The sequence below is a fragment of the Zeugodacus cucurbitae genome, chromosome 6 (genome assembly GCF_028554725.1).
Source record: "Zeugodacus cucurbitae isolate PBARC_wt_2022May chromosome 6, idZeuCucr1.2, whole genome shotgun sequence".
NCBI classification, from domain to species: Eukaryota; Metazoa; Arthropoda; class Insecta; order Diptera; family Tephritidae; genus Zeugodacus; species Zeugodacus cucurbitae.
Window position 1 is genome coordinate 70,944,763 of NC_071671.1, and position 26,863 is coordinate 70,971,625.

A 26,863-nucleotide genomic window follows, 5' to 3' on the forward strand; every position below is an offset into this window, starting at 1 on the left:
GTTAATTAACTGTACTTTACTGTTTTAATTACTGGATATGGTGTTGTGTAATCTCTGTTGTGAATAAGTTTCGACGGCGAATCTAGAATTGCTGTCGGAATTAAGTGTCCACGAAAGTTATTTAAAACAAGGGAGCTTTTCCAAACAATAGATCCCTACGGAGATAGTTAAAGTTCTTTGGAACTCTAAATAACCGCGATACGTATTTATGAATTGTTTGAAATTGCTGATATATATATAAAGTGAGCTTTGAAAGCTTTTAACCAGTGAAAGCTCGCTTTCATTATTTTGAGAAAAAACAAAATGTGTCATTATATTTGTTATATACGAAACCGGAACGATGGTTCGTTTGGTGGTACTTTTGACTTTTCTTTTCCAATATCGCCCAAAAGCAAAAGTTTATACATACATATTAGAAGAGCAGGTTTACTTTGTAAATATTTAGAATTTCCGCTTTATTAAGAATGAGAGAATTAACAATATTATTATACCCCTCAAGGGGGATATGCAAACATTAAAATGCAGAAGATATCGTTCATATATAGTTAAACGACTTGCGTGCTTTGTTTTCTAATCGCTTGCGATGTCTTTTGACCAAATTAAATGCGGCGCTTTTGACGTAAATGTAAATATTTGAAACGTAAGTCGCATCGAATTGAATCCAACTCACTGTGAGAGCGCATTCGGCAAGTGCATATCGGACGAACAGGTTTGAGGCGAATTGTAGACTGAGGCGGCGACAGCAATACACATTCTTTACCGCACCGTTATAAAGGTGCACACGCACACACTTTCACACATAGACGGGTATGTCAACATGCATATGTACAGTTAGGCGCTCCTATGCTGACTGCAAGCGCTTATCGGCTGCTGTGAAGCTAATCAGCTGTTTCGCTGCATACCAACATACCGAAGGCCTACAAGTAAATCTGTATGAAAGTCTGTCTGTGTTATTGTTGTCGTCGGGGCGAACGTGACTGTGCTGCTTTTTGGTCTATTTTTAGTCATTTCAACTCAGACTCGAACCAACTCAGCACCGGTTTATCAATTTAGTATTGAGTTTGTACGATGACAACAACGACTGTTGTGTTGTTGCAAAACCAACAGCAAACACAATGAAAAATATTCAAGTGACTATTGAACAAAGATAAAGTGTTTTCTCAGTTGACTGCATCACCTTAAATGCGGAAAAGAAAGTTAATGCAACAACAGGTCGCAATAATGCACGGCATTAGACACTCAAGGAAAAATGTTGGAACACGAAGATTTAGCAGAGATCGTGTTCATACCCACAATAAAAACGAGAAAGCACAAATATTTGTTTTTGTATCGAATTGTCCAATTTGAATATAAAAATATGTCTTCAGAAAGACTACCGCTTAATTCATAAATATAGTATATCTGATTGATGAAGAATGGAAGAAAATCTCCCCTCAAAGGGGAGGCAGATTTTGCAAAATATGTGATGGTGAAAATGTTCAAAGAGTTTTCTAAAATAATTGTCTGTTCTGGCAGCGCTCAATATTTACATTATAAGACTAATCTGACAAATACAATGCTTATGCACTGCTAATTCCAATTCCATTCTAATCGCTTAATCAACGCTCTTAATCTCGTAATACTTGGCGCAAACGGCAAAAAAATTGCATCACTTGAAATTTGCATTTTAATCAGATGATTGTGATATCTAGCACCACTTCGGAATCGTGCAGTGGCACCCACTTACATACATACCTTATATTATTGTTTTCCAACAATATTTGCTAACATATTTGCATGAACACTTAACTGATGCTGCTGCACATGGTAGATGCATGGACTCCGAGGGAAATGAAAATGAGTTCCAGAAATAACTAGTTGGAAAATATTTTAATATGAAACTCAGATGAAACAATTTTTTTTTTCGACAATTATTTCTCCAGTAACTAGTACTACTAACATGATGTTTTACTCCGAGACATCAGTAGTCAGATTTAGGTCACAAACGAACTAGTCTAATGCTGGTTAAAAAAATGCAGTTTTAGACCTATTCTCTGAGAACTGAAATTTGCTCGGACTAATATATTTTTCTGTTGAAAAACTCTAGTTATAAACTAGTAATTTACAGATCACTCTAAACTAATTTTCAGACCACTCGTTTTCAGTAATAAATATCTAACAATAAACTTCGATTTTGTCTAACTAGTTATTTGTTCCCTTTGGGGATATATACGTCAAAACACGTATACTTATATATATATATGTATTACTAGCCAATGAAAAGCTCATAAATATTTATTTATTTGGAATAGGTAATCAATGTACACTTTAAACTGGATTAGTTAGTCACGTTCTACTTTACTGTGTGCAATTTCGACAATTTTTGATGGAAAAAACTAAATATGTTCCAGGGAAATCTTACGTAGAAGATAACTATGGAAAGCGCTAAAAATCGTTAGAAACTTGTATGTTACCTTTGAAAATTTTAAATGAATTCTTATTGAACAGACTTCTTTTCTGACAATTTCTGTAAAACTTATAATCCGATGATGCACAATTCGGATTCTAATAATTTCACCAAGACTCTTGGAATCGATAGAGTGTTAAGTTAGACTATTTACCCTATCGTTTGCCAACTTCGATCTAGAAAGTGAACTGTGATCTCTTTATCAACAGCACCTTCTCTCTCTCACTCTCTTAGTTCGCTCTCATTATTTCACTTGTTAAAACCATTATGTTTTACATATGTACGTTCCTGATCAGTTTTTGGGTTAAATATAAACTTGCCTGAAAAGCAGATTCATACAGTTATTCTGCCCCTCATTTTGGAAATTAATAATATTTGGGTTGGGTCTGTGAGCCCAAAAAGTCACTCCAAAATAGTAAGAACAAAAATACTGTTCACAAAGTCCAAATTATACTAAGAAGCTTGTTTTTCAAGCTCGGATTACAGAAAAACATTAAAAATTCTACATTCATTTAAAGTTAAAACTCACAATTCCAAAAGCTGAATTGCTGGCTTCAACTAAGCACGTTGGCCAACAAGCCCTACAATTGGCGCACGCATTTATGGACTTGTTACATAAATGAGACGTTTGTGAGTGTATCGACTTAATTAAGCAGGTTTCTCGGTCAGAAAGTATTCTACATTTCACGTAACGGCGAATTTGTGGTTCGTTCGTAAAAATGTAATAAGCGTCCGAGCGGTTTACGACGCAGCGAATTGCGACAACTGCTCACAGCGCCGAAACAAGTTCAACCGCAACAGCGAATGAGTGGCGCTGTGTGCTACGTGAGGCCGCCAGGTAGTTGTGTCATGCCAGCCGAACGACCAGGTGCTCAGACGGCTAAAGGCAGCTGATCACGGCAAGAAGTGTGCGCGCACGCGTACCTCACCGAATGTTTTAACTGACGCGTTTCATACGGAGCGGAGTCGCGCTCACTTGTGCGCTCGTTTGGCGCCTTTCGTGCCGCTTACCGTTGGTCACTGTACTGGATGGATGCCTTCGCCGCCACCGCCACACATTTCGCCTACTTGGGGATGGTTAGCGTATATTTGAGTGTCTGTGAAACACGTTTGCGCAGTCAGTTGCGAATTTAATTTAAAGCGAAGCGGTGCCACTCGCTGCCACTCTCTGCTTTCGGCCGCTTACAATTCACTGTTTTCGAATTTCGATTTTGTACTTTAGAGTCGTTGTTTTGTTTTGCATCGCCATGCAATTGAATAATAAAATTTGAGTAGTTTTGAGTGGAATTTGTGGTCGCATAAATTATTTGTTTGACAACACAACAAAAACAACCGCACAACACAAGCTGGATGTCACTGCACGCATTGTGTAATCTGCGGTATCGCTGAGCTAAAACAAATAAATAAATAATTGAATAGAGATATAGTAAAAGTAGAAGCAACCGATTTAGATGTGAAAATCGACAATTGAACGATACGGGGAGTGAAAGCAGCTGCTCACGCCAAATAACGGCACCGGTTAGCGGATTATCGTCATTTCTCGTGCACTTACACGACCAAATGGCGGTTTTCGTTTGTAAATAAAAACCGATTATGCCAGAAACAGATTAAAAGCCAATTAACAATATATAGACAAATTCGAATTTCGGAAATTTTTGTTAATTTTGTGTGTGTGTGTGTGCGCTTAACTTGTGTTGCAGTTTTGCTTAAAATAAATCAAACGCGAAACTATTCGCTTTCTAAGTAACTTCCAGCGCGAATACCAAAAGCCAGCAACAACATGTTTAATCTGCGAAGCCAACTAGACAAGGTAAGTTACAATTCATTGTGGCTTCTGGCTTTCGAACTCGCCAAGTAAACGATATTTCAACAAAGTATTTGTAGTAAGTTCGCAGCAATTGAACGCAACGCAACGCAACTTTGTGTTTCGTTAAGCAACGCGTTCTTAACTGTGCGTAAATGCAGGCCCTCTAGGAAATATTTGCATTAGTATTATACAATTTGAGGATTATTATACAAAAAAGTGAAGTTCGTTTGATTTGCTAAATAAAAAATCATTAATGAAACTGTTAGTTAAAAAAAAAGAAAACGTAAAATATTTAAAGAAGAAATTTTTTTGTTCTCACTCCAAGTTGAAACTTCTTAAAAGCAAGCATTTGTGGAGTACAGTGACCTTTTCAGCTAAGCTCGATTATATAAATAAGCATAAAAGGAAAAAATTCGTTAATATCGTTCAAAACCATACCAAAATTTCAAAACTTCCTCAAGCATTTTTCGAAAAAAAAAAAACATTTTTAATTTTTTCGAACATCCAACTTTGACAGTTTATGGCATCTATCATATAAGAATGATCGAAAAATATTATTATTATTTAGCTCAATGGCTAAAGGAAAATATAGTTAAAATATATATTTTTAATTAATCCTGATAATAATGATTTTCTATAAGTCTATTTTCGAATTTCGAAGGCAAATATTTCAATTTTAGAGACTAACTTCGAAAAACAGAGAATATATTTATTTACTTAATACTTAATATTCCGGAAAAAATTAATTATAATGTTCAATACCCATCCGAGTGATGTGATATTAAATTCTCAAAGCTCTGTCGAGGGACGATCACTTTAGAAGAAAAATGTATGTCCCAAAGCGATATGCGATGGTCATAATTACAAATCCCATCAGGTCTCTGTGTTTGGATGATAGATTTTTTAAGTTTGACCTTGGATGATAGCTATTCAAATATATGAGTATTGCATATCTGCTCTCATATTTCCTACTGGGCATATATCATATGAATATATGTATGTGAACATGAGGGTATTGGAAAGTTTGCGAAGCAATGCATAAAACCGCTCAACAGCAAAGTTACGCGACTGGTGGAAACTTTTCGCGTGCAAACTTTTTTAACTCTCAAGCGAAATCAATTAGGATACTGTTTACTTCGCCGCACATATTATACTAACATAGCAAGCACTACCACGCTATATAAATGCGATTCTCTTTATATGTTAATAACTTGTAAACACACACGCTGATAACCTTTCAATTGCTGTTAATTACTTTTACTAATAAACCCAATCGTTTTATTAGCCACAACTCATACAGACGCTTGAGGTTACTCATTGTTTTAGTGTTATTCAATTGTCTGACAAATAAAAGCCCTCTTCGATTCGCCACCGCGCTGCTCACTACGTTTGAGCGTTCTGCGCTCTTGTTGACGTATGTGCATGTGAAAGCAATAACAATTGTATGAAATTGAATTCAGTGCAAGTGCATGCCAGTGTATGCCACATTAAAGTGCTATTTACGCATATTAACTGTAAACATAGATATCTATGCATATGAATATTAAATAAAATAAATTAAATACATTTCAAAAACCAGGAAGTTAAACTCAGAAAAGATAAATGACAAATGCATATCGATCTTCACAAATTATAATATATAGTTTTAACATATTTTGAAGGCGATCTGCCGATTCTACGTGCCACACACAAACGCCCTCACCAACTGCGAGGGTCGCACTAAGTCACCGAATTGAAGCGAATAAATGTAAATAAATGTTTACCGGTATTTGAAAGAATGCCATCAAGAATATCTGCATTTTTTTATCGCAAGTTCTACAACTAGCTACCCCGAGACCATTTCTTGTTTACGGTAATTCGAAATCAAAATTTTGGAAACTCGTTAGTTTGCCGTGTAAAGTAATTAGTATTCAAGTTCAAAGTTATAAATTCATTAAGCAGTTTGTGTTGTTTAATGATTGTTCCGCTATGTTTTTCTATGTTATGATTTCTGTTGTGTTTCATGAAATATACCGTTGGCTTTAAGAGACACAATCCAAAACACTGAACTTGGCCTTCATTAATATATACATACATATATAATGCATAAATGCAAATCACCTAAACACAGATGTTTACGTTTATGCATACATATGAATGAGTCTGCGTCTACGTCTGAGTCCGCACAGCTCGAGCATAGCATAGAAATGTATCGAAGCATCTCTTAGGTCACAATTCGTTCGAAATTGCGCAATATTTTATTCAACTCACGACACCAATTGCTTGTGCATGAATTTTTCATATTTAGCTATTGGCGAATTGGCGAAATAAATCCGTTTTATTTAATTTATGCATTTCGTCAATGCATGACAACGCAACAACTTTCTCCCACATTACGTTATGTGTTCGCGTACGAATTGTCTGCACGAAGCAGTTAGCAGTTAGAAAATGGCAATGTTTTGATTTCTTTCCAATCGCCGGCCCTGTTTCAGTCTTTCGTCACTTTGATTGCATAATTCCACACACATTCAAATCGAATTTTGAATTGGTTTTTTTCCACTTCCAAACAACAGCTGGGCGAAAATAAGTAAGCCTAGAATAGCCGCTATGAGGGACTCCCAAACGAAAAGCAAGAGATCTCAATGACGCGTTCGCTCAAATAGTGCATATAAATTATTAAACAGTCGTAGATATGTTTGTAGATAAAATCGGAAATGAAACAGTACACATTAATCCTCATTTAGCGGCCGGTAAGACGGCTCATTGTCGACTTTGTCAGCTTGACTACGACAGTTTAATAATCGCTTTTGCATACAAAATATTCATATTTAATTTCTAGATATCCATACATATTTACTCTCCACCCAGCCTTAGTGGTTGAGTACACTGAGTGTGTGCATTCAATAGACCTTTGGTTCAAATGCGAAGGTAATTAAAAAAAATGTAAAATAATTCGAAATATAAAAATGCGCTGACCCAATGTATATAAACCGAAAATGTCATTTTAAACTTTCCAATTATCTTAGTTAATAGATTAATAGATATAATTATTTGTTTAGTAGCAGAAAAGTAATTCGAGTTTAATTTATTTGTCGTTTTAGAGGTAGTTTTCTGATCAAAATTAATTTTTTTGTGATCAAAAATATTTATTTAAATAATTTGCGAAATGACATTTAGTAAATTCAACGCATGAGCGCTTCCGAATTGGTAATTTGATATCGAATATTCAATATTCACGATTGAATGGATTAATTTACATAAATATCTATAGATAGAGTAATTACATATATTATTTGATAGAAAGCGGTTTTTAGGAGTACAAAATGAACGGTCACATCAGCTTCAACCTCAGTTTTAAAATGTATGAAACGCGAAGTAGGGAGTACTGGATACAAAAAGCCTTAAGATATTATGCCAGAAATGTCTTTGATCCACGGGGAGTTTTATTGGTACCACAATGGACAGCGCCAGGCTGTCTAAGTGAGATCTTTCTGTTTTTGCAGAGATCTGCCTACAAACCTAACCTAACCTAACTAGGAACATAAAAAAACGAAAAAAAGCAACCTCAATTGAAAACCATAAATTTGTGAATACAATTCGATTTCATTAAAATATTAGAATATTCATACGCATGTATTTAAATATTCGAGTAAGTGAACCAACCAACGCTTTAAATAAAATTCTAAAAATGCTTCTGCCACCTTATAACTTCATACAGCAGTAGATCAAATTTAGTGATTACATATTCCAAGCAACTCCCCATTTTGATACTATCATATGTTTATTTGTATGTATGAACTTCGCCAACCTATAGACACACATTTATGCCGGCACTTTAACAAGTTTAGAAGCGTTTAGTTCGTCATTATTCATTTGTTTGTTTCGCCCTCTTTTTATGTGCTTTCATTCTTCATAACACATTTTTTGTTACTTTTCCGACCAAAATTGCTTAAATGACGTCATCACATGAAGAGCACCAACATTTCGTATGAAAAGTTTCAAATTATCACGGCTGAAGAGCGTAGACAGTAAAAATAATTGAAAACGTGTTCAAGCAATTAAAAATTTCCTTAATGCCAATGTAAATAAAACGCACAAAAATGAAAAGGCAGAAATTTAATGCTCACCATATATGAAGTGTATGACAGTAAGTCAAATACGTGCCTTGAATTCAGTCTAATTAAACTGGTCCCAAACATATCTTCGGAATACGCCGATATTCTTGTGTTCAAGATGATCTTAGGACCACTGATTTGATTTGTCAAACGCAAAGAACTTCGCTTGAGAGATTTCATCTAAAGAGAATCGTCCAAACTAATTCCCTTTATTCGACTGGTAAATCCAAACCTACGCTACAGTGAAAAAGTTGATAATTTTAAATGTTTCACATAATTTCTTGAGTACATCTATTCTTTCTCATGCTTTAAGTATCATAGGTTCTTTTATGATCCGCTCTTAATAATGTAAGAGTACTAACGTATAATTTAACTTAGAACAAAAATCAATGTCAAATTATAATCATCTATCATAATTTAAAATTCGGAAGTAAACTATTTCTCAATTCAAGTGCATACAACTACTCTGACTACTGCTAACTGGCATTCGAAGCATCACCGCCGTTCAGTTGCATTGACGTCGGCCCGCGCATGTTTGGCATATCAATAGACGACTCCGCCGCTAATTAATAATTGAAAAGGAACTATTATCGCTATATAAATGCAACGGAAAACAATAAAATACACGTGCTTAGAACGCACGTGACTTTTACAACAAGTCCCGGTAAATTCAACTGATCCTCTTCAATGTGTTTGTGGTACATTGTGGAATTCACTCAGCAAATGCATTTATGAAATGATATTCTGAATCGTTAAATACGATTTTTCGCGCTTTTCTCATGCTAGCTCTATTTGAGAAAGTGTCGCATGCGCTTGCAGTCACGTAGATTAGTTTGAATGAATCACAATTACACTTCAAAAAATTTGTCGATTTTGGTTATATGGATTTTGGATACTGACATAGTAGTAGTCAAAAGTAAGTACTTCGTACTATCACCAGACAGTAAATTGTAGCGATTTTTTTTATGGAGAGAGCATTTCTGCTTTCCTTTCAACCACAACCATATTATTCCTATTCTTGGAACTGAAAAATGTCGATGGATAATATTTGCCCACTGTCATTTGTCACGTCACTTGTCAAGGATTAAACTTATAGGTGTTCTACCACTTTTGTGTTGTGAAGAAGTCTTAGAGTTTTTTTATTTTTTTTTAGAAAAACAAATCAGATCGAAATAAATGGAGATCGACGCTGTCCAACCGTTGATTGATTGCTTTCAATTATGCATATGTTTTTAATATGAACTACTAGTTAATGAATGAAATTATTTCATTATTTGTATGCATCACCTAGAATTGCCATGAAATTAAATGAAATCGAAATCAAAATTGTGCATTTTCATAAATGCGTTGACCCACAACCGAACCGTTGAATGTAATCGTATTGAATTTAATTGCAGTGATTAATTTATTATCGGCCGAATATCAGTTGCGCCGCCACAAATGCGGGCCAGATACCAGTTCCAACAAAACCGACGACGACACGTTTTTCATTTCAATAAAATAAATGCGAAATAATTGAATGCAATTTTTGCATAATGAAAAATTCTCCACATACACATGTAGCCTACCTTCGGTAGTGCGGGATGTGTGTTCGTAAAATAATTTAAACTATGCTCGTACTTTACCGCTGAAAAGCGTAATTATGTAATTACAGCGAAAGCAGCAAAATGCGGCGTGATTTGCTGGAAGCGGTTGACAATTAATTAACGTGTCACCGAATGCTCAAAATTCAGTTAATGTCAAAATTAAGCGAGCATTATTTAAAAAATCCCCCAAAAAGATTGAAAAAACCCGAAATAAATTCGGACTTAGATAAGAAATACGCGCCTGTTTAACATGACGCTTTCGACTAAGTTAATTGCTGCTTTGTAACTAATAATTCATGACGCAAATGAACTAGAGTTGATCACCGCATACAGGATGTTCGAAGCAACAAGTATTTATGCACATTTGATTCAAATATTTGTATTAAATTTCAAGTGTTTTCATTCAGCAATGACTCACTCTGTTTCAATAACATCTCGATGAGCAGAACAAATGTGTTTGCTGTCAATTCAAACACTTACAGTGCCAATGAGGCAAGAGCAAGGTTTGTTAAGCAAATATATTAGGTCACAGCATGTCTAATAACGGGAAAACACAGAATTGATGGAATTTGAAAAATATGCAAGTGTTCTATTTGTAGCGGTAATAGACTTAGATCCCGTTGACATAAGCGGTGGAACACTTGAACTGACTAGGTGTCGATGAAAGTGGGGAGACCACTCAGCACTGATTCGAAGTCACAAAAGCATTTTACTTATTTTTGTTATTTTCCAAAACATTATGTTTGATTCGGAAGTATAAATCTGTTATATAAGTATATGATCGAGATCTGATAATTAATATATCGTAGGTCTATATAGAAAAAAAGTTAAAAATAGAGTCAACTAATGAGTTGAGCTCGTGATTCATACCAGTTTTTAACTAGTTTACAACTAGTTACTTGTGCTGACAGTACTCTCCATAACTACGGCATCATGACAATCACAACAACTGAGTACCAACCAGCGTCGTCAACGCCAATCCTATATTTAGTACAAACGTATCTGTGTATATGTGCTTGCCGAAAAATACGACGCCGGTAATTTTTCATTTCGGCTACTTCATCTTCATAATATTCATTTGTATCTGGCCGTCAGCCCTGACATTGCTCAGGGTCAGCTTGAAGAGCGCGCCACCGAGCTACGAGCCCTACGCGGCGTATGAGTGTTGGTGAGTATGTGTGTGTCAGCTGAGGCTGCGCAAATACTGGTTTGACGCTGGCTTAAAATAGTACGCTTCTGAATAAATATGAGCCATATGATATACATATATACACAAAATAACAGTGATCGTCTGTATGTATGCCCGAATGTGTGTGTGAGATAATGAATTAGCTTAGCCCAGTGACATTCGTAAATAAGTGGGAAATGGCTTTACCGAAAAAAAAATATTTGATTATTATGTTTGTAGGTAATTTTTTTTTTTTGTAATTTCACGGGCTGCAAAGAGTTGCACTACAGCTGCCGCTGCAGTCACATATAAGGCCTTTGCATATGATTATATGCATATTTTGTGGGTAAGCACCCTTCTTTTCTGCGCTCTTTCTCATTTGCTTCCAACACACGTGGTCGTCAGCTGTATTAATTAACCAAATGCAAAGCGAAATGAATGAAAGAAAACAAAAAAAAAAAAACGGATAAAATACGCAACAAGAAATTTAAAAATAGAATGGCAATAACAACAAAAAAGCAGAGTTTTAGGTTTTTTTTCACATTCTTGATAAACTTTTTGAATTGTCCGGCTTAATTGGCTCCGGGAATAGCTGCTTTTTCTGGTATTCGCATTTGAATTTACGATTTTTTGTTGCAAAAAAATGCTATTTATGTTAATTAAATGCGACTCTTCACTGGAACAGCAACAACGCTAAATTATTTAATAAATTTTACCGAAATAGACACTAAAAAATGTCACTTTAATATTTTCCGCAGCGAGTAAACGCACTTTTTGCCGAATTTTCACCAATTTGGCTAATTAAGTCGCCTGAAACGCTCTCAAATTGCCAAATGAAGTGAGTGTGCTATATCAATAGTACTGTTATACTAATAATACTGTTATTTATTAAGCCATGCAATATTTGCAATATATTTGTTTGCACTAAATTAATTGTGAACAAACACAAAAGCCATTTACTAAATAGTTAAGTTCGCCCCAAAATGTTGATATTTGCACAATTTATGCTAGAATACGCAGCAGTTTGTGCGTTACTATGCAATTAAATAAACACATGCATAACATAACAGCGCATAAATGCAGCTCTGTGTGCTGCGCACAAGCGGAAAATGTGACTGGTTAGTCAATGAAACATACAGTTATAATATGTTAGTCAATTTTTATAATATCAGAGTTATACAATTCTATAGATTTATGACTTCTTTATCCAAAAAATTTAACAATTGGGAGCTGCTAAGTGATACATAATGTGTGTTCAAAAAATAACGGGAATTTTTAAATTTTCAATTTTAGTCCAAATATCAAACTTTTTATATTATTCTTGTTGAAATATATACATGCCCCCAAAGTACTATACAATTTCCATATATATTCATTGCCATCGTTTTACAAGCATACGTATACGAGAACTGGCTAAAAGAGCCTGAAAGGCTATACCAAAAGCGATTAGAGAAGTAGTTCCACGATTTCGGAACAAGCGCTGGCATAAGTACCTAATAAAGAATGCCAACTATTTTGAGAGCGACAACATTTTTTTAGACGAATAAATAAATAAATAAAAAAAACGAAAATTCCCGTTATTTTTTGAACACACCTCATATGTATGTACAGCTACATATGGCATAATAATTGTTTACCAATTATATTGTTGCTAGCTTTGAAATATGATTTCATTTAAAACTCACTTTTTCAAACTCAAAACACTGAATTTTTTTAGCGTATAAATCGAGGCTTTAATCTATACATAGAGTATATAGTATATGGTTATAAGTGCGAGCCGCAGTTACGAGAGCTAAAAAGCGAAAATTGTTTTGTTATTCTTTGTTTTTGTTGTTGTCGAAGATTTTTTTCTTTTGTTCGCTGAATTTTGTAGTTGCTTATAGTGGCTTTTAACGGATTTGTTGCTGTGCACATTTGTATTATTCGTGTGTGTGTGTGCTTGTGTTAATGTTAGGTGCGGCGTGTTTCGTGTTTCTGGTTCAAGTTTAGGGTCAATAACACATGCAATAGTACGCAACTAGCGGCTATTTAATACAAACAAACGAGTGTACATATAAACGCAATAATAATAATAATAGCAATAATCTGCGCTCGTCTATAATCTCACAAAATAGTTATTAAGTTATCAAAGATATTAATAGCCAAACGCTTAATTAGACGCCTTTAACTGCTAAACACTTTCTAATACTAATTAATACATGGCTTAGTAGGTGCTTCCTATTGAGTTATAATATACGGAATAGCATGTGATTATTTATAATGATTTGTTATTGGTTGGTTGGTCGAAAAAATTACAAAAAATTATGGCATTTACTTAGACTTTTTGCGTATTTTGAAATCTAATACGCAAACAATTATTTTTAGATCTGTATATATGTCTTCGTACATATAAATGCCCGTTTATAGTTTATAATTTATGTCTCCTCACTAATGTGTATTTATTCTTCGCCCTCGGTGCGAAGTGTCTTAATTAAAACTGCGCAAAAATCAAGTTGATAAGGTTAGATGCTTGCAACAACACTATTTCCCTCTCCTTGTATGTACATACGAAGGTATGTGTCAAAGTGACAATGACAGTTATAATATCAAAGCAAAAATTAACGACTCAAAATTATGTCCAATTGAAAAAAAATACAGTTAAATTGCTTTATGCTAATAAGACAGCGAAAAGTTGGCTTTGACTTGTGTAGCAACATATTGCCACATTATCCCACTGCACTTTGCACTTTGACCTGCGTCAGCAGTGATTGTATTGCCTAAGCATTGAGCTGGCGCCCTTAATCGTCCACATGACCGACTGAACTGCTAATAACACTGAAATAAGAAGGCAATTCAAAGCGAACGAATGTAGAGAATGAAAGCTAAGTTGATAAAGCTTTCGAAAATTGACTTGCGGGAGCTTAAAAGCTTGTTAGGATCATCATTTCTTTCATCATTAAGTAAAATTCAAAGAACGGTGACTAACCCAAAATCGGCAACATCTTTCTGCAAATATTGTTAGAGGGCTAGAGTTTTTTTATGCTAGATTGAGTAGTTATATCAGGAAAGAAAAACGCTTAAGAATTTACTACTGAAAATCACGGTATAATCCCCGTTAGAAAGGTTTTTTTTTTTTTGGTATTCGAAGCATTATGCTTTCGAACTCTGGCTCAGTGGAAGGACACTTCAAAAAGTAAAATGAGTTCAAACAATACGCATTTTCGAAATAAATTTGCTCGATTTGTATATCACCGTTTTTTGTTTTGGTTCATTGGGTTATAGGCATGTGAATGTCTGCTGGCAGTTGAAATAGGAAAAACACCATATCGATAAATGAAATTAAATATTCTATAAATGTAAGCTCAAGCGAAATGAAACCCAAAAACTTCTGACTTGTAAAAAATAAAATGTTTCGAAAAAAATCTTGACCCACTTTTTTCAAGAACAAGGCTAACGCGTTCGAAAGGAATAATTCTCACAAAGGAAACGAATTACACAAAAGTCATTACATAAAAATCAACAGTGTGTACGATAATTAAGTGGACCATGAGAAAATAAACTCCGACTGTGCGCGCACAGTGTGTTGACAGGCGTCTATGTACGAGTATGTATCTGAGCGCAAGTATGTGTTACTGTTTATATTGTGCAGTTCAGTGAACTTGCGTCGTCATCGACTTTCGAGAGTGTGGTAACTGTATTGCATGCTCGTCAATGTGAGACTGTAAGATTTTGAATATACATATACATATACACATGTATAGCCGCTACCAACTACTGTGCTGTGTATGCAGTGGGTGAAAACGTGGAGCACTTACAACAGCGGAGAATAAATATAAAAACAATTTAATAAATGGCCGGCAGTTGAAGTTGAGAGTGAAGTGAGGAGCGAAATGTAAATCTAAAAGGTCAGAAGAGTCCTCGAATTGTGTTCAATTTAATTTTATTTTTTTATTGTTTGTGTTTTTTCGCTTCACTATAACCGCACAACCGCCGCTTACTTAATCAGTAGGTCTATCAATGGTCGATACGGTGACCCTGTAGGAAATGAAAGAGTGTGCAAGGTAAACATGAAGCGATCAGCTAAATTAACAATTTCAAAGTTGATTTGCATAAATAGAAACAGATTGGCAACAAACCGCTGAGGTCGAAAGAGACTGTTGCTGTTAAATTTATATCCGCCAGATGGCGCTAGAAACAAATATTAATTATTTATATTCGAACTGATTAAATATTCGAATAGACTGGATTTTCCTACAGGTCATGCTACAATTTATTTAAAAAATATCAGAATGTAATATATGAATATCCTCCTTTATTTTTCATGAACTTTTTTGCATTTTTTACGCTTGCAAATTGAGGTAAACCAAGTTAAAGGCTTAGCAAGCTTAAAGCAACGGAGAAAAAAATGTAAAAAATCGTATTGAAAACACACCACAATTAAAGAAGCTACGAGTGAAGTATTTAAAGAATTAAAATTGACTTTTCCATTAATTTTATTTTGCTTTTAACTTTAACCAGTTGAAATGCAGTCAAGAGCAGTGTCAGCTACGACACACCGGAACCGCCTTGAACTCAAAAATCGAATCCGCACACCGATACGATACTATTTATCAATGCGAAGATAACGAATTGTGATTCACGTCTTCAGCGTCACATACATATATATATATGTATATCTATATATAAATGTTGGCTTGTATCGCCGAGAGTAAGCTGAAAGAAGATGCGAATAAATACGCTTAGCAAAACACAATGCAAAGTACAACAGAAGTAGCATAAATTTATCACAATAAGTAAGATTCGTATACGAGAGCGGGTCATATAGCCTTGACAACATCAGGCCGAGCTTTCGCGATACTATAAATTGATATCTAGAAAGAGCTGTGGAATGTTACGCCTTCTTAGTGGACGCATTAATACTCTATTGATAAATTCTCTGAAAGTTATCAGAATTCTTTTCCCTAGCTTAATCGGTTATTCTAAAGTACTTACTTACCTAGTACTCTCAACTCAGTAACCACTTGCGACAAACACTCTCAGCTGTCGTCAAGCATTTCAGAATATTTTGCGGGAGAGAAAAAGCAGTAAAGCAATTGTTGATGTTTTTGCGAATGTAAAAAAAAAGTAGGGAAGAAGTAACAAGAAACAAATTTCATAAACTTTCTAAAGATTTCCCGTTATTCAAGAGAATGCTGCACAGCTTTTACGCCCGCTGACAGCTAAAAGTTTTGTTTGACACTTTTCATAGACTTTTTCGTGGCGATGGCGTGGCTATCAATATGAGTTTGGTGTAGAACTTTTCATTTATTGCAAGAGCGAGAAAAAAAATGCTCCGAAAAATTACTGAAAAACCTAAACAATATCAGTTTTTCATTTCCGATGGCTATTCAAATATCTGTCTTCCTTTCCAAAGCGAAAAAGTAGAAAGTAGTGAAGTATTTAATAGGTCGCTGCAATAAAAAGAGTTGAAAGGCTTTCTTTCACCCACCGAAACCGGTTACAATCATCATACTGCAGTGAACAACACAAATTTCACTTTGCAATGAACTGACAGTGCAGCATACAAATTCGTAGGTACAGATGTACACTTACAGTTACGAGTTATTGTGTGATAAGTTGGAACTGGCGAAAGCTTCGTCATAAAAAGTGCACAGAGAATAAAGCGATTGCAGGCGAAAGAAACTCAGTTTTGGATCAAACGAGATGCGTTGATTGTAAATTTTACGTTAGACGAGTGCTTTCGAACAGACAAAGCTTGACTTTGATTCAAATTTAAGAGTACGTCAAGTAATTCGATCCCTCAATTATGGTTTTCCCGTAGTATGCTTTCATCAACAAGTGAAAGCTTTGAACTTTTTACTAAAGCTTTAACTTTAATAAACTGTGCTAGTACGTAAAGTATCGTCGGTCGTTCAATTACGGGTTTTTCCACATTTCATTAGACAAATAACGGTATATGTGTGCCGCTTACTCTCTTTTCCAATCAGTTTTGAGATTCTTTGAAACAACTGAAGACCTTTTCTAGATTCTGTCGAAACCAAAACCTTCAAGACGCTCTAAAAACCTTTATAATAACCCCGCCATTCACCAAAATTATTGGCCCAGTTACGCATGCGTTTCTGCGCGGCAAGTAACTGTTTCAAAATGCGAAACTCGCTGCAAAGTCATGCGAGAAATCACCAATTCATTTGACCATAACAAATCATTTGTAAACGGAAGCGAAGCGAATTCAAAACAAAAAGCACAAAAATCAGCAAATCAGCTGCAATTATGCCAACGGCAACAACTACAACAGCAATAACAGCCGGCTAATGCGGCGCGAAATCACGGACGGACGCAGTAAACGCAGCCGAAAATCGTCGAAATTGGAAAAGCGCTTAAAATGCTTGACCGATCACGGATTGTGAACTCACACACACACATTTGCTGAGCACTCATACGAAGACTTCAAGTGTTGCATCGCAGCGCTGAGAGTCACTCAATATGAGTACTGCTACTACAACAACAACAATATAAAACTCAATTTGAGTGCAGATCTCGCTTTTCTTTTCGGCGCTCAGTCAAGCTCTCCGCTTCACATTCGAAGCATTTCGGTACTTTTTTGTGTTTTTTCCGTTTTTTCGCGTTTTCTTTTCTTTCATTTGCTTTCCAGCGTTTCGTCAACGCTCGTTGTTGGCGTTATTGTTGTTTGCATAAATTGAAAGTGCACGCGCTGCAAACGGTTTAGTTTAGTTTGATTTCGCAAAGCCGTTCGACGCTTCGCCGGCTCCTCCGACCCAGCGCCCAACTTACCTTAAGTGGCAACGAATCAAAAAGTCGCCGTCGAGTGCGCGGACTCGTGTGATCTTTCAAGTGAAGTGATATCGCAATCAGATTCTAAAAATATTAAACGCGTCCACTCAACTGTCTTTTTCGGCAATCGAATTTAACTTCGGCTTAATTCCGTTAATTGTGTGTGTTTGCGTGCCTCTTCCAGAATGGCTGCATCAAATATAACCAATGAAGTAAGTGGCTGCTGAGTGTGGGTTTCCTTTTACCAAATTTGGCATTCGGCCGAAAGTGAAAATATTTAATTATGAGCAGAATTCCAACGCGGCTTCCCGTCTTACCAAAAAAGTCTTTGTGAAATTGGAATTGATGAGTTCGCTTGTGGAACGCCTGAAATATTCAGCTTTGATCTCCATCCGGGACACGCGACTGATAATAACACCAAATGTGGCTTGTTCAGCTAAAGAACCGGATTTCAAATGAAATTTTGTTGACAGCGTCTTTTTCTTTCCAATTGTTGGTCCAGCCATATATGGCCTGCCACTCTTTAAATGCACCAAACCAGTAATGGATGTAGCCAAAGTTGGATTGTAATATGCAAAACTAATGAACGACATTCTTTATTTAAGATGGTGTGTTTTAGGCAATTTTGAAAAGTATTTTATGTATTCATGTTCCTGTTGGTGTGTTTAGTGCGGTTTTAGCGGTTCTTAGAGTCATAGAAAACCTGAATCAGAAAAAATATTTACCTATCTTTGAATATATCGCCAAAGCTTACTGTCAGCTTATCACAACATGTCGAGACCTATTTCAAAGTCAGTACTTCGTACTTAATTCAAATTATAGAATTTTGTCCTCAATCTTTGAATTCTACTCACAATATCCAAGAGCTAAAATTATGATCTGAGGTTCTTTATGGTTGCCTGATATTAACCGTGAATTGCTCTGAGACTAGCTTGGTCAATTAAGTAGTCAGTTAATGAACTTCCTATTAAGATCTTGAGGTTTGGTACCACGAAGGCCTACAATTTCCGAACCAGGTATATAACGAATTCACAGATTTACATCCGATAGTTTAGTTGGGGTATGATTATCTCCAAAAATTACTAAATGAGAATAAATCTGAATAAATCTCAACTTCTTTAAAATCCCTAAAATTATTCAAAGAGTCTCAAGAATTTCCAATACTGAATATCCCACATTGAAACTAAAATAATTCAAACCATTCTTAAGGAAGACCAGTAAGACACAGTTTGAGGTTGGAAATAATAAATCTTAAATTTTTAATTTGACGAAGAGAGTTTCGAGGAAGGAACTGTTTATTACTCAAACTGATTATGTGTTTATTTACAAAAACTGCTGCGTGCTGATTCCCATCCAATACCGACAATAATGTGCCGTTAAGCGGCTAGCCGTCAGTTTCCGCTGTTTGGTTCAAGCTCATTTCCGTTCTAGACGAGTGATTTTGTTTGCTGATGCAGATAAGCTTATCGCTAGCTGATCGCCTAGTGAATGCGTGATGCACGTTAACCGATTCTGTAAACGGTAGTTTCATATTTACAGCTATCTAACGAGGAAGCTAAATAACAGCAACAACAAGTGTTGTTCATCAATAGCGCTAATCACGCCTCGACTTGGCAGCAGCAGCCAATTATTATGTAATACAGTTATAAATGCATGCAAATATTTATATAATCACGGAAATGTCTTCGATGGAAGTGAATACTCGTAAGTGCTGAGAAGACGACCGCAAAGAAAGTGATAGTGGTGAGCCATGCGAAAGCGCGGTGGCTTCAAGCAGGCGAATATGAGACCAAAACAAAAGTAAATCGCACGCGACAATGATTTTTGAATGCTTCAGCGTGAACGAGTGCCAAAATAATGATATAAATAAATACATACGTATATATATTGTATGTACAGTTAGGTGTCCAAATGTGTGCATATGAATGTATATACATATGTATTAGTGTATATGAGTACGTGTGCCTTGGCATGCATCCGTTTGTGTGCGTGTGCGTTCGAAAATAATTGCAAAAAAACAATTTTCGTTTCACTCAAGCAAAAACCAGCAACAACAACAACAACTACAACACGCATGCATCCGCGCACTTTCATTTTCAATTTCTACGCTTTGTTTGTGTTTTTGCATTTTTTTTTTTCAAATATTTTGGCACGTTTCATAGCGTTTACTGCCATTATACTCGTATGTATGTATGTACATCACATCGCTGACATTCATTTGTTGTTCATTTGTGTTGTTGTTTTTGCTATTTATTTTTAGTTTCTTGCGCTCTTGCTTTTGTTATTTATTTTTCCTTTTGTATTGGTCATCATAAAAACTGTTAATTTTACAACCCAGTGGCTTCACAGCAACAATGCCAACGGCAACAGCAACAACAACATGTGAATTGCATATCACTTTGTTATTGACTTGTCACTTTTGTTATTGCTTGCTCATTCATCAATTGTGAGTTTCACTGACTTCGTTCATGTGTGTGTGTGTGTGTGTGTGTGTTGGTGTGTAATTCAATGTAATGGGTGCAGGCATGCATGCATGATGGTACCGTTATTCGTAAGGTCAATTAACTTTCATTAGCTTTAAATCACTACTGACACTTTTTCATATTTCCACAAATTGATTTTTTATCTATTGGAAATATACATAGGTACATACATGTACATATATACATATACATCATTCGAAATATGGAATTTAATAATTTATATACATATGTGTCTACATACATTAAAGTATATAAATGTATATAATAATCAAACCGAACTTAATTACTCTAACTGTTTTCGTTTCACCAAAAATTGAAGAGTAGCGAATCGAACAAATAACTCGCATAAATTGAAAAATCTGCGAGAGAGAAAGAGAGAGTGCGCTAAGCGGTAGTGATATATTCTCAATTGAATAATTTGTTGTTGAAGATCTCAAACATAGAGAGCAAAGAAGACCCCACTTTCAGTATTTTCCGAGAACCCGATATCGTTCAATCCGATTTTATTGTCTTTTGTTTTGATGGCTATAGCTTTCATATCGCTCTCTCTCTCTTAGGGTATTCACAAGTAGGGTATTCACAAGGTGTCATATTGTGTCATATCGTCTTATTGTCATATCGTCTTATTGTCATATCGTCTTATTGTCATATTTTTTTATGACTGTCATACCAACACTGTTGTTGTTTCACATGCAAAATTAAAATATGACTGATACAACACCGCGTGGTATGTTTCTTGAGTTCGCTATTCTATACCCCTACCCACTTGCTGCGAATTGTTTCAGTTTTTTGCGGCTATGCCTAGTACTGCAGTAACCGGTTACTTTTTGGAACCGCTTTTTGTGGGACACACTCGTGGCAGTGTGGGCGGTCGGTGGGTGGGGCTTTGGGGCGTTTTGGCTCAAAACTTCGACGAGTGGGTAATCGGTTTTCTGTGAAGAACCGGTTTTTTGGGTCGGTCAGTGGTCGGTTTTGCTCGTGCCCTTCTGCGCGAATACTTCTCAACCGATTTATACCGCACATTGTATATATCTGGAAAATACGGACATATATCTGGTTTTGGCCTCAGCAAAAATCTCTATGTTTTTTTTTTTGCTAAGGCCAAAATCGGATGATCGCATATATATATTGATGATTTTTATCGCGGATATATAGCATTTCTGTCGTCTTAATTTTTCACTATCAGCTGATTAAGTGTAGAAATATGACAAAATATGCCATACAAGAGTTAAGGGTGCTCACAAGTGTCGTATTTTTTAAGAATATTAAAATATCACATAAGACATACAACAAAGCTTGTGAATTGCCTATCTCTCTAATATTGTGCATTCTACGATCTAGAATATGCAATGAAGCTACACACCTCATTAGACCCATATATTGACAATTTAACTTACTTTACATGTTTAAATTTTTACATGAAACTTTAAGCCAACAAAAAATTAAGTTTTAACTCCGCCAATTTTTTATTATCGAAACTGTCTAACCCAAAATAAGATCATTGTAATTTATAGCGCAAAATCAATAGAGTCTTCCGCCTAAGCCACAGTAGCGAAAATATTTACATTTGTTTCCTTTTTATAGTCGGCCGACATTCGGTGACATTTACATCGTCATAAAAATGTAAACAACTAAACACTTCTAAATTTATGGCAAAACTTTTCACTTCACAACTTCCGTACATTCGAATGTTTGTTTTCACATTTTTGAAACGCAAATTGAGTTGTTACAAAGCGGACACATGCAAATAAATTCACGAGAACTCGGAAAAATAAATTTTATTGTCCATCAGCCAGTCCGTCCGCCAGTCGAGTTGATTTGTTTACAGCAAACTAATATGAAAACTTTTCGATTTGTCGAGTGTGTCAAAAAGTAAATAAATTTCGTCACTTAGCATTAGGTGCACAGTTAGAAAGCAGAACAACAAGTGGAAAGAGCGCAGTAACAATAATAAAAGAAATAAAAGGAAGAGAAATCGGTCACTTTGTTTTACATAAAAAATGTATTTCAACTTAACGCTGTCAAAATCTGCTGTGAAGCATGAAGTATGTATATATGTACATATATAGAGTCTGTATTAACTAGTTAGCAAGTTAGTTAGTTATTTGGTGGAAATATTGCATAAAAAAGACTGCAATGGTTTAGCACCTTTAAGTTAGCCAACGCATGAAAAAAAAATTTAAAACATCTTGCAAACTGTTTATATATTGCATTTTAGTTATTCGATAACATAATCGTGAATATGACAACTGAAATAGCAAATACACAATTCATTATAGATTCAGGATTGTCGTCAATTCAGTTATAGCAATATTGACGAAAAATCTCAATCTTCATTAAGCTTATCACTCATAACAACAACCAATAGATAAAGAGTAGCCCTCACACTTATAACTTAACTCACTCACTCTGTTCACTCACTTATTACTCTACTCAATTAGGATGTACTCAATAAAGCAATTATGAATGAGTAATGAGTATTTTGAAGTAAACTAAAATATACTTTGCGACTTTTAGCATATAACAACCAGCCAAAAGTAGCTTAGCATAATTTGTAATATTTTCACTCACATTTTACGCTCAAATATCCAAATCACATACTCGAATCGCGCTCATACAACTGAGTGGAGCTCGGAAAATGTTTTAGGTTGCCCGTTAACTCAATAACCGGGCGTTTACAAATAAATGACTGATTCATTTTAAATATAGTAAATATGCTTGCGCTGCTGCACCCTTGTCTTGATGCCAAGGCAATTAAAAATCTTTATTTTTATCTTTAGCATATCATTACTATTTTTTTTTTATTTTTTGAATCTTTTTTTTTAATTACTATGTGTATACATAAATAAATGTATACTGCCTGTAATAAAAATATTAACAAAAGCAATTTGCGCGGAGTACCTAAGTACCGTACCAGCATTGAACACGTGACCCGTCATCCATCACTGCCAGCGTTGACAGGAGGTTAGCACGGCGCTGACATTCAATTTAAATACAGAAGACACACAGTGTGCCAAAGCCTAGAATTCTCCGATCACTACATATTCATAGCCAAATACAAAGAGATAAGAAAATATGCCTCAAGCACTTGAATATATCTACTCATAAGCCACAGTTGTGTGATTCTAGTCATGAACTTCTTTGCGAAAACCTCCAACAGCAAGCGCTTCAAATCAAGCCGTGCGTAGAATTAACTGTGTTCTTCAATTTAATGCCCATCTCATCTCGGCTGCTGTGCGTTTGTGTGAATTTTTCATTCATATTGCATTTAATACATTTTTTAAAAATTAAACATTTTTATGTGTTACTTTGTTATGCCACTTAAGGCTGTATGCATACCCTTAACATTCTGTGACAAGGTTGCATTTGACTCTTTCGCAGCAAACAAATCTAGGTGTGGAGCAATATAAATGATTTTTATTCGCTTGTCAGCGTCCATTAAGACGCTCCGACGCTTGCTGTGAAAGATGAGTAGCGGCTCATCCAGCTGTGCGTGCCAAGCGTTCTTTGCTGCGGAGTTTGTTTGTCTGCAAAATGGTAATGATTACTCAGCGCACTGTGGTGCCGGGCAGCTTATTTTGAGGTTAAATTATATTTTTTCCACAAGGGGCGACTATTTGAGTTGGCTTTCTATATTATGGAAATACTTTACCTTAGATGAGAGCAGTAAGATCCAACACTTCATTGATCTTCTGTCAACTCGCTGAAACTCACAGAGCTCATAGCATCTGCAAGTTTTAAGACAAAAACATTGAACAAAAATAGTTTTGTTAGAACTAAACCTGGAAATCCCGGATGTATTCTTACAAATGTTAATAGACTCTAATTTTAGTCCCTGTTTTCGGAGGCTGTAATGTTATTTTTTGTATGATATATACAGGAACATCCAGAAATTTTAGAATAATTGCCTCTAACCCCTCGAAAGGCTTCGTGAAGTTTATTTCTTTCAGTTTAAAATAAAAATTTACCATTAAAAATATATTTTTGTTCGAAGAAAAAATGGAAATATGGAAATTTAAGTGAATTAAGTCGCCTTCCACCCCACAGTGCCGTGCTGCAAATGCGACTTGCTATTGTACGTGGTTATGTTCGGCCATGAAAACGAAACACACAGTAGCGCGATAATTAAAAGCCAATTGCGCTTTATCGCTTTCCTTGTAGAAGTCCATAAAAACAAAAAAAAAGCGTCAAATAATTTGCGGCAAGCAACGGCCAACTGTTGATATTTACCAACTTGACAGTCATGGCCGAGGTGTTGCACAAATTCGCAGCCGCCACATGGTCAGACGACATTGTATCGGCGCTTTGTTGTTACAAGCACCGCGGCATGGAAAACAAACACAACAACAACAAAAACGAAGCGCAAGCGACTGCAAAAGGCGAATTCACAGGCTATGAGGCCGTCCAGCTCGAACGTTGTGCCGCAAAAATTTGGAAAAAATATTAGATAGCAACGCAATGCTCAACAGCTAGCAGGCGTTCAATGAAAAAGTGTTTATTTAATTGAAGAAAAAATAAATAAAATGCAAAAGCAACGAAAACTGGTTTCAACTGCGTCAACTGCATTTGCTGGTTCTCGAATTTTTTATTAATATTTTAGAGTTTTTATGCATATTTTTATTGTTGTTGTTATTGTTTTTGTGTATGTGCAATTGCAACGCCACCGATCATGTTGGCCTTGTGCTAATCCACATTTAAGAACACGACCCAGGCGCGAACAATAGACGACGTCGGCCTACTGCGCAACCGCAACAGCTTCTCGACGCGTACAACAAATGAACAACAACAACAACAACAACGCACAGTAGCAACACTCGATATGTGTTGCTTGACAGCGCCAACGAAAGCGCAACACTCCATCAGCAACGAGCAGCAGCAGCTGTAAATGGTTCTTAGACGCCCTCAACTCCCGATCGCCGAGTATGCGCCAAACGTCGCGTTTGTGTCTTAAGTCTTTTGTTTTGCGACTTCAATTATGATTTTTTTTGTGTTTTTTGGTGTTTTTGTTGTTGTGCTGATCGCCAAAAGCGCGTCCACTGACCACAGGCAGAGCGCTGCAATGCTAATGATGGTTGTTGTATTTTTTTGTTATTACTCCTATTGAATTGAATTGGTTGTGCAAAATATTTAAAAAGCAATTGACTCAATGATACTCGGGCATTCTATTCTAGACAAACGGCAGAGCAGCCATAAAAAAGCCCAAAAAAAAAAGAATTTAAAACAAGAATTTGGCTTTTGAGAGAAACAGAAAAATTGAACACCGCAAAACCCGCTAAAGTTACCAACAAAAACTGAACAACAACATCAACAATGAAGCGTCACTCTGAAGGCAACAGCGCGGTCCGATCGCCTGAATTGTGCGCCCGTTCAACGCCGCTTTTCAAATATCAATTTAGCAATTTTATTTACACAAAGCGACAGCCCAGCTCAGCGAGTGCCTCAGAACGTTTTCAGTCACCGTTGGGTGAAGTTCGGGTTCGAGTTGAAATCATCAGCGGCAATAAGTCGCATTGAGCGCCAATTGAACTTCGGTACATCGGTCCATGCCACAAAACGGCGAAACGCAGAGTTCACGAAGTACGCGGCAATTGCGTAACTCGTTAACGTGCAACTAGCGAGTGGAAAGGTTTTTAGTTAGGCTTAGCTCTCTCTCCTAGGAGTCAACATTCCATTTAAGGCGCGAGTAATTTACTGTGCATGGGCTATTAAGTCCCGAGTGTGTAAACATTTTCAAGGGTCCAAAACACCATTTTACCAAAATGAGTTTTAACAATGATGTGCGTGGCTATCAAGTATATTATATAAGATATAGATATATACATATATTTAAATTATCTATAAAAATAGAATTCACAAATATTTAAAATAATAATTTAGCAATACAAGGCAACCCTAAAAGTATACTTTAAATAACAACTCGGAAATTTTTAATAAATTTTAGAATATCTCCATTTCTTCCCCAACTCTGCATTGATTAACGAGTTCTAATGCCTGAATTTTATGTTTTTTTTACTTGCAGATCATCATCACGGCCATGGATCGTTTCGTGTGGTTCGTTCTGCTCGTCGTCATGTCACACTTGGTGACCGAATTCACACGCGTTACTGGGTATGCGCGCGGCAATCGGCATGACGCCGTACTACTGAATGATGTAAGTGACCACTTGAGTGCATATCATAAGCGTTCTTAAGCCATTGCTTTTATTATATTTTGCTACTAAGTAATTGCCAGGGGGCGGGTGGAGACATAAACGGTTTTTTAAACACCGACAGTAAACATTTTTTCTTTGCGAGTTTTCAATTATTAGCTGTCAAAGTTTATTGCTAACTAATTTAGCGTTATTTTCAGGGGAGTCAGCGACATTAAAAAGGGTGGGAATAGTTATTTTGATTTTCCATACTGTGCTTAGCAATTTGTACTTGGAAAAATATTTGATTCAAGTATTCATTATTTCGTTGTTCATATTTAACTAATTACTATTGGTTGAGGTGCGTAAGGTGAACTAAAC

General features: G+C 35.9%; 1 protein-coding gene across 4 annotated transcripts in view; it reads left to right on the forward strand.

Moving 5' to 3' along the window:
• Nucleotides 1-26,863, forward strand: part of LOC105221257 (probable serine/threonine-protein kinase cdc7) — a 29,292-nt gene that overhangs the window by 119 nt on the left and 2,310 nt on the right. Inside the window, exons 1-2 of one of the 4 annotated variants that reach the window (XM_011198072.3) lie at nt 3,283-4,256; nt 26,375-26,506. In XM_011198072.3, the coding sequence (XP_011196374.1) occupies nt 4,227-4,256; nt 26,375-26,506 (162 nt within the window). In that variant the 5' untranslated portion in view covers nt 3,283-4,226. Of the gene's footprint in view, nt 1-3,282; nt 4,257-17,798; nt 18,085-25,938; nt 26,133-26,374; nt 26,507-26,863 lie in introns of those variants that run through there. The other 3 variants (XM_011198073.3, XM_029046391.2, XM_054233811.1) reach the window with 3 other exon arrangements.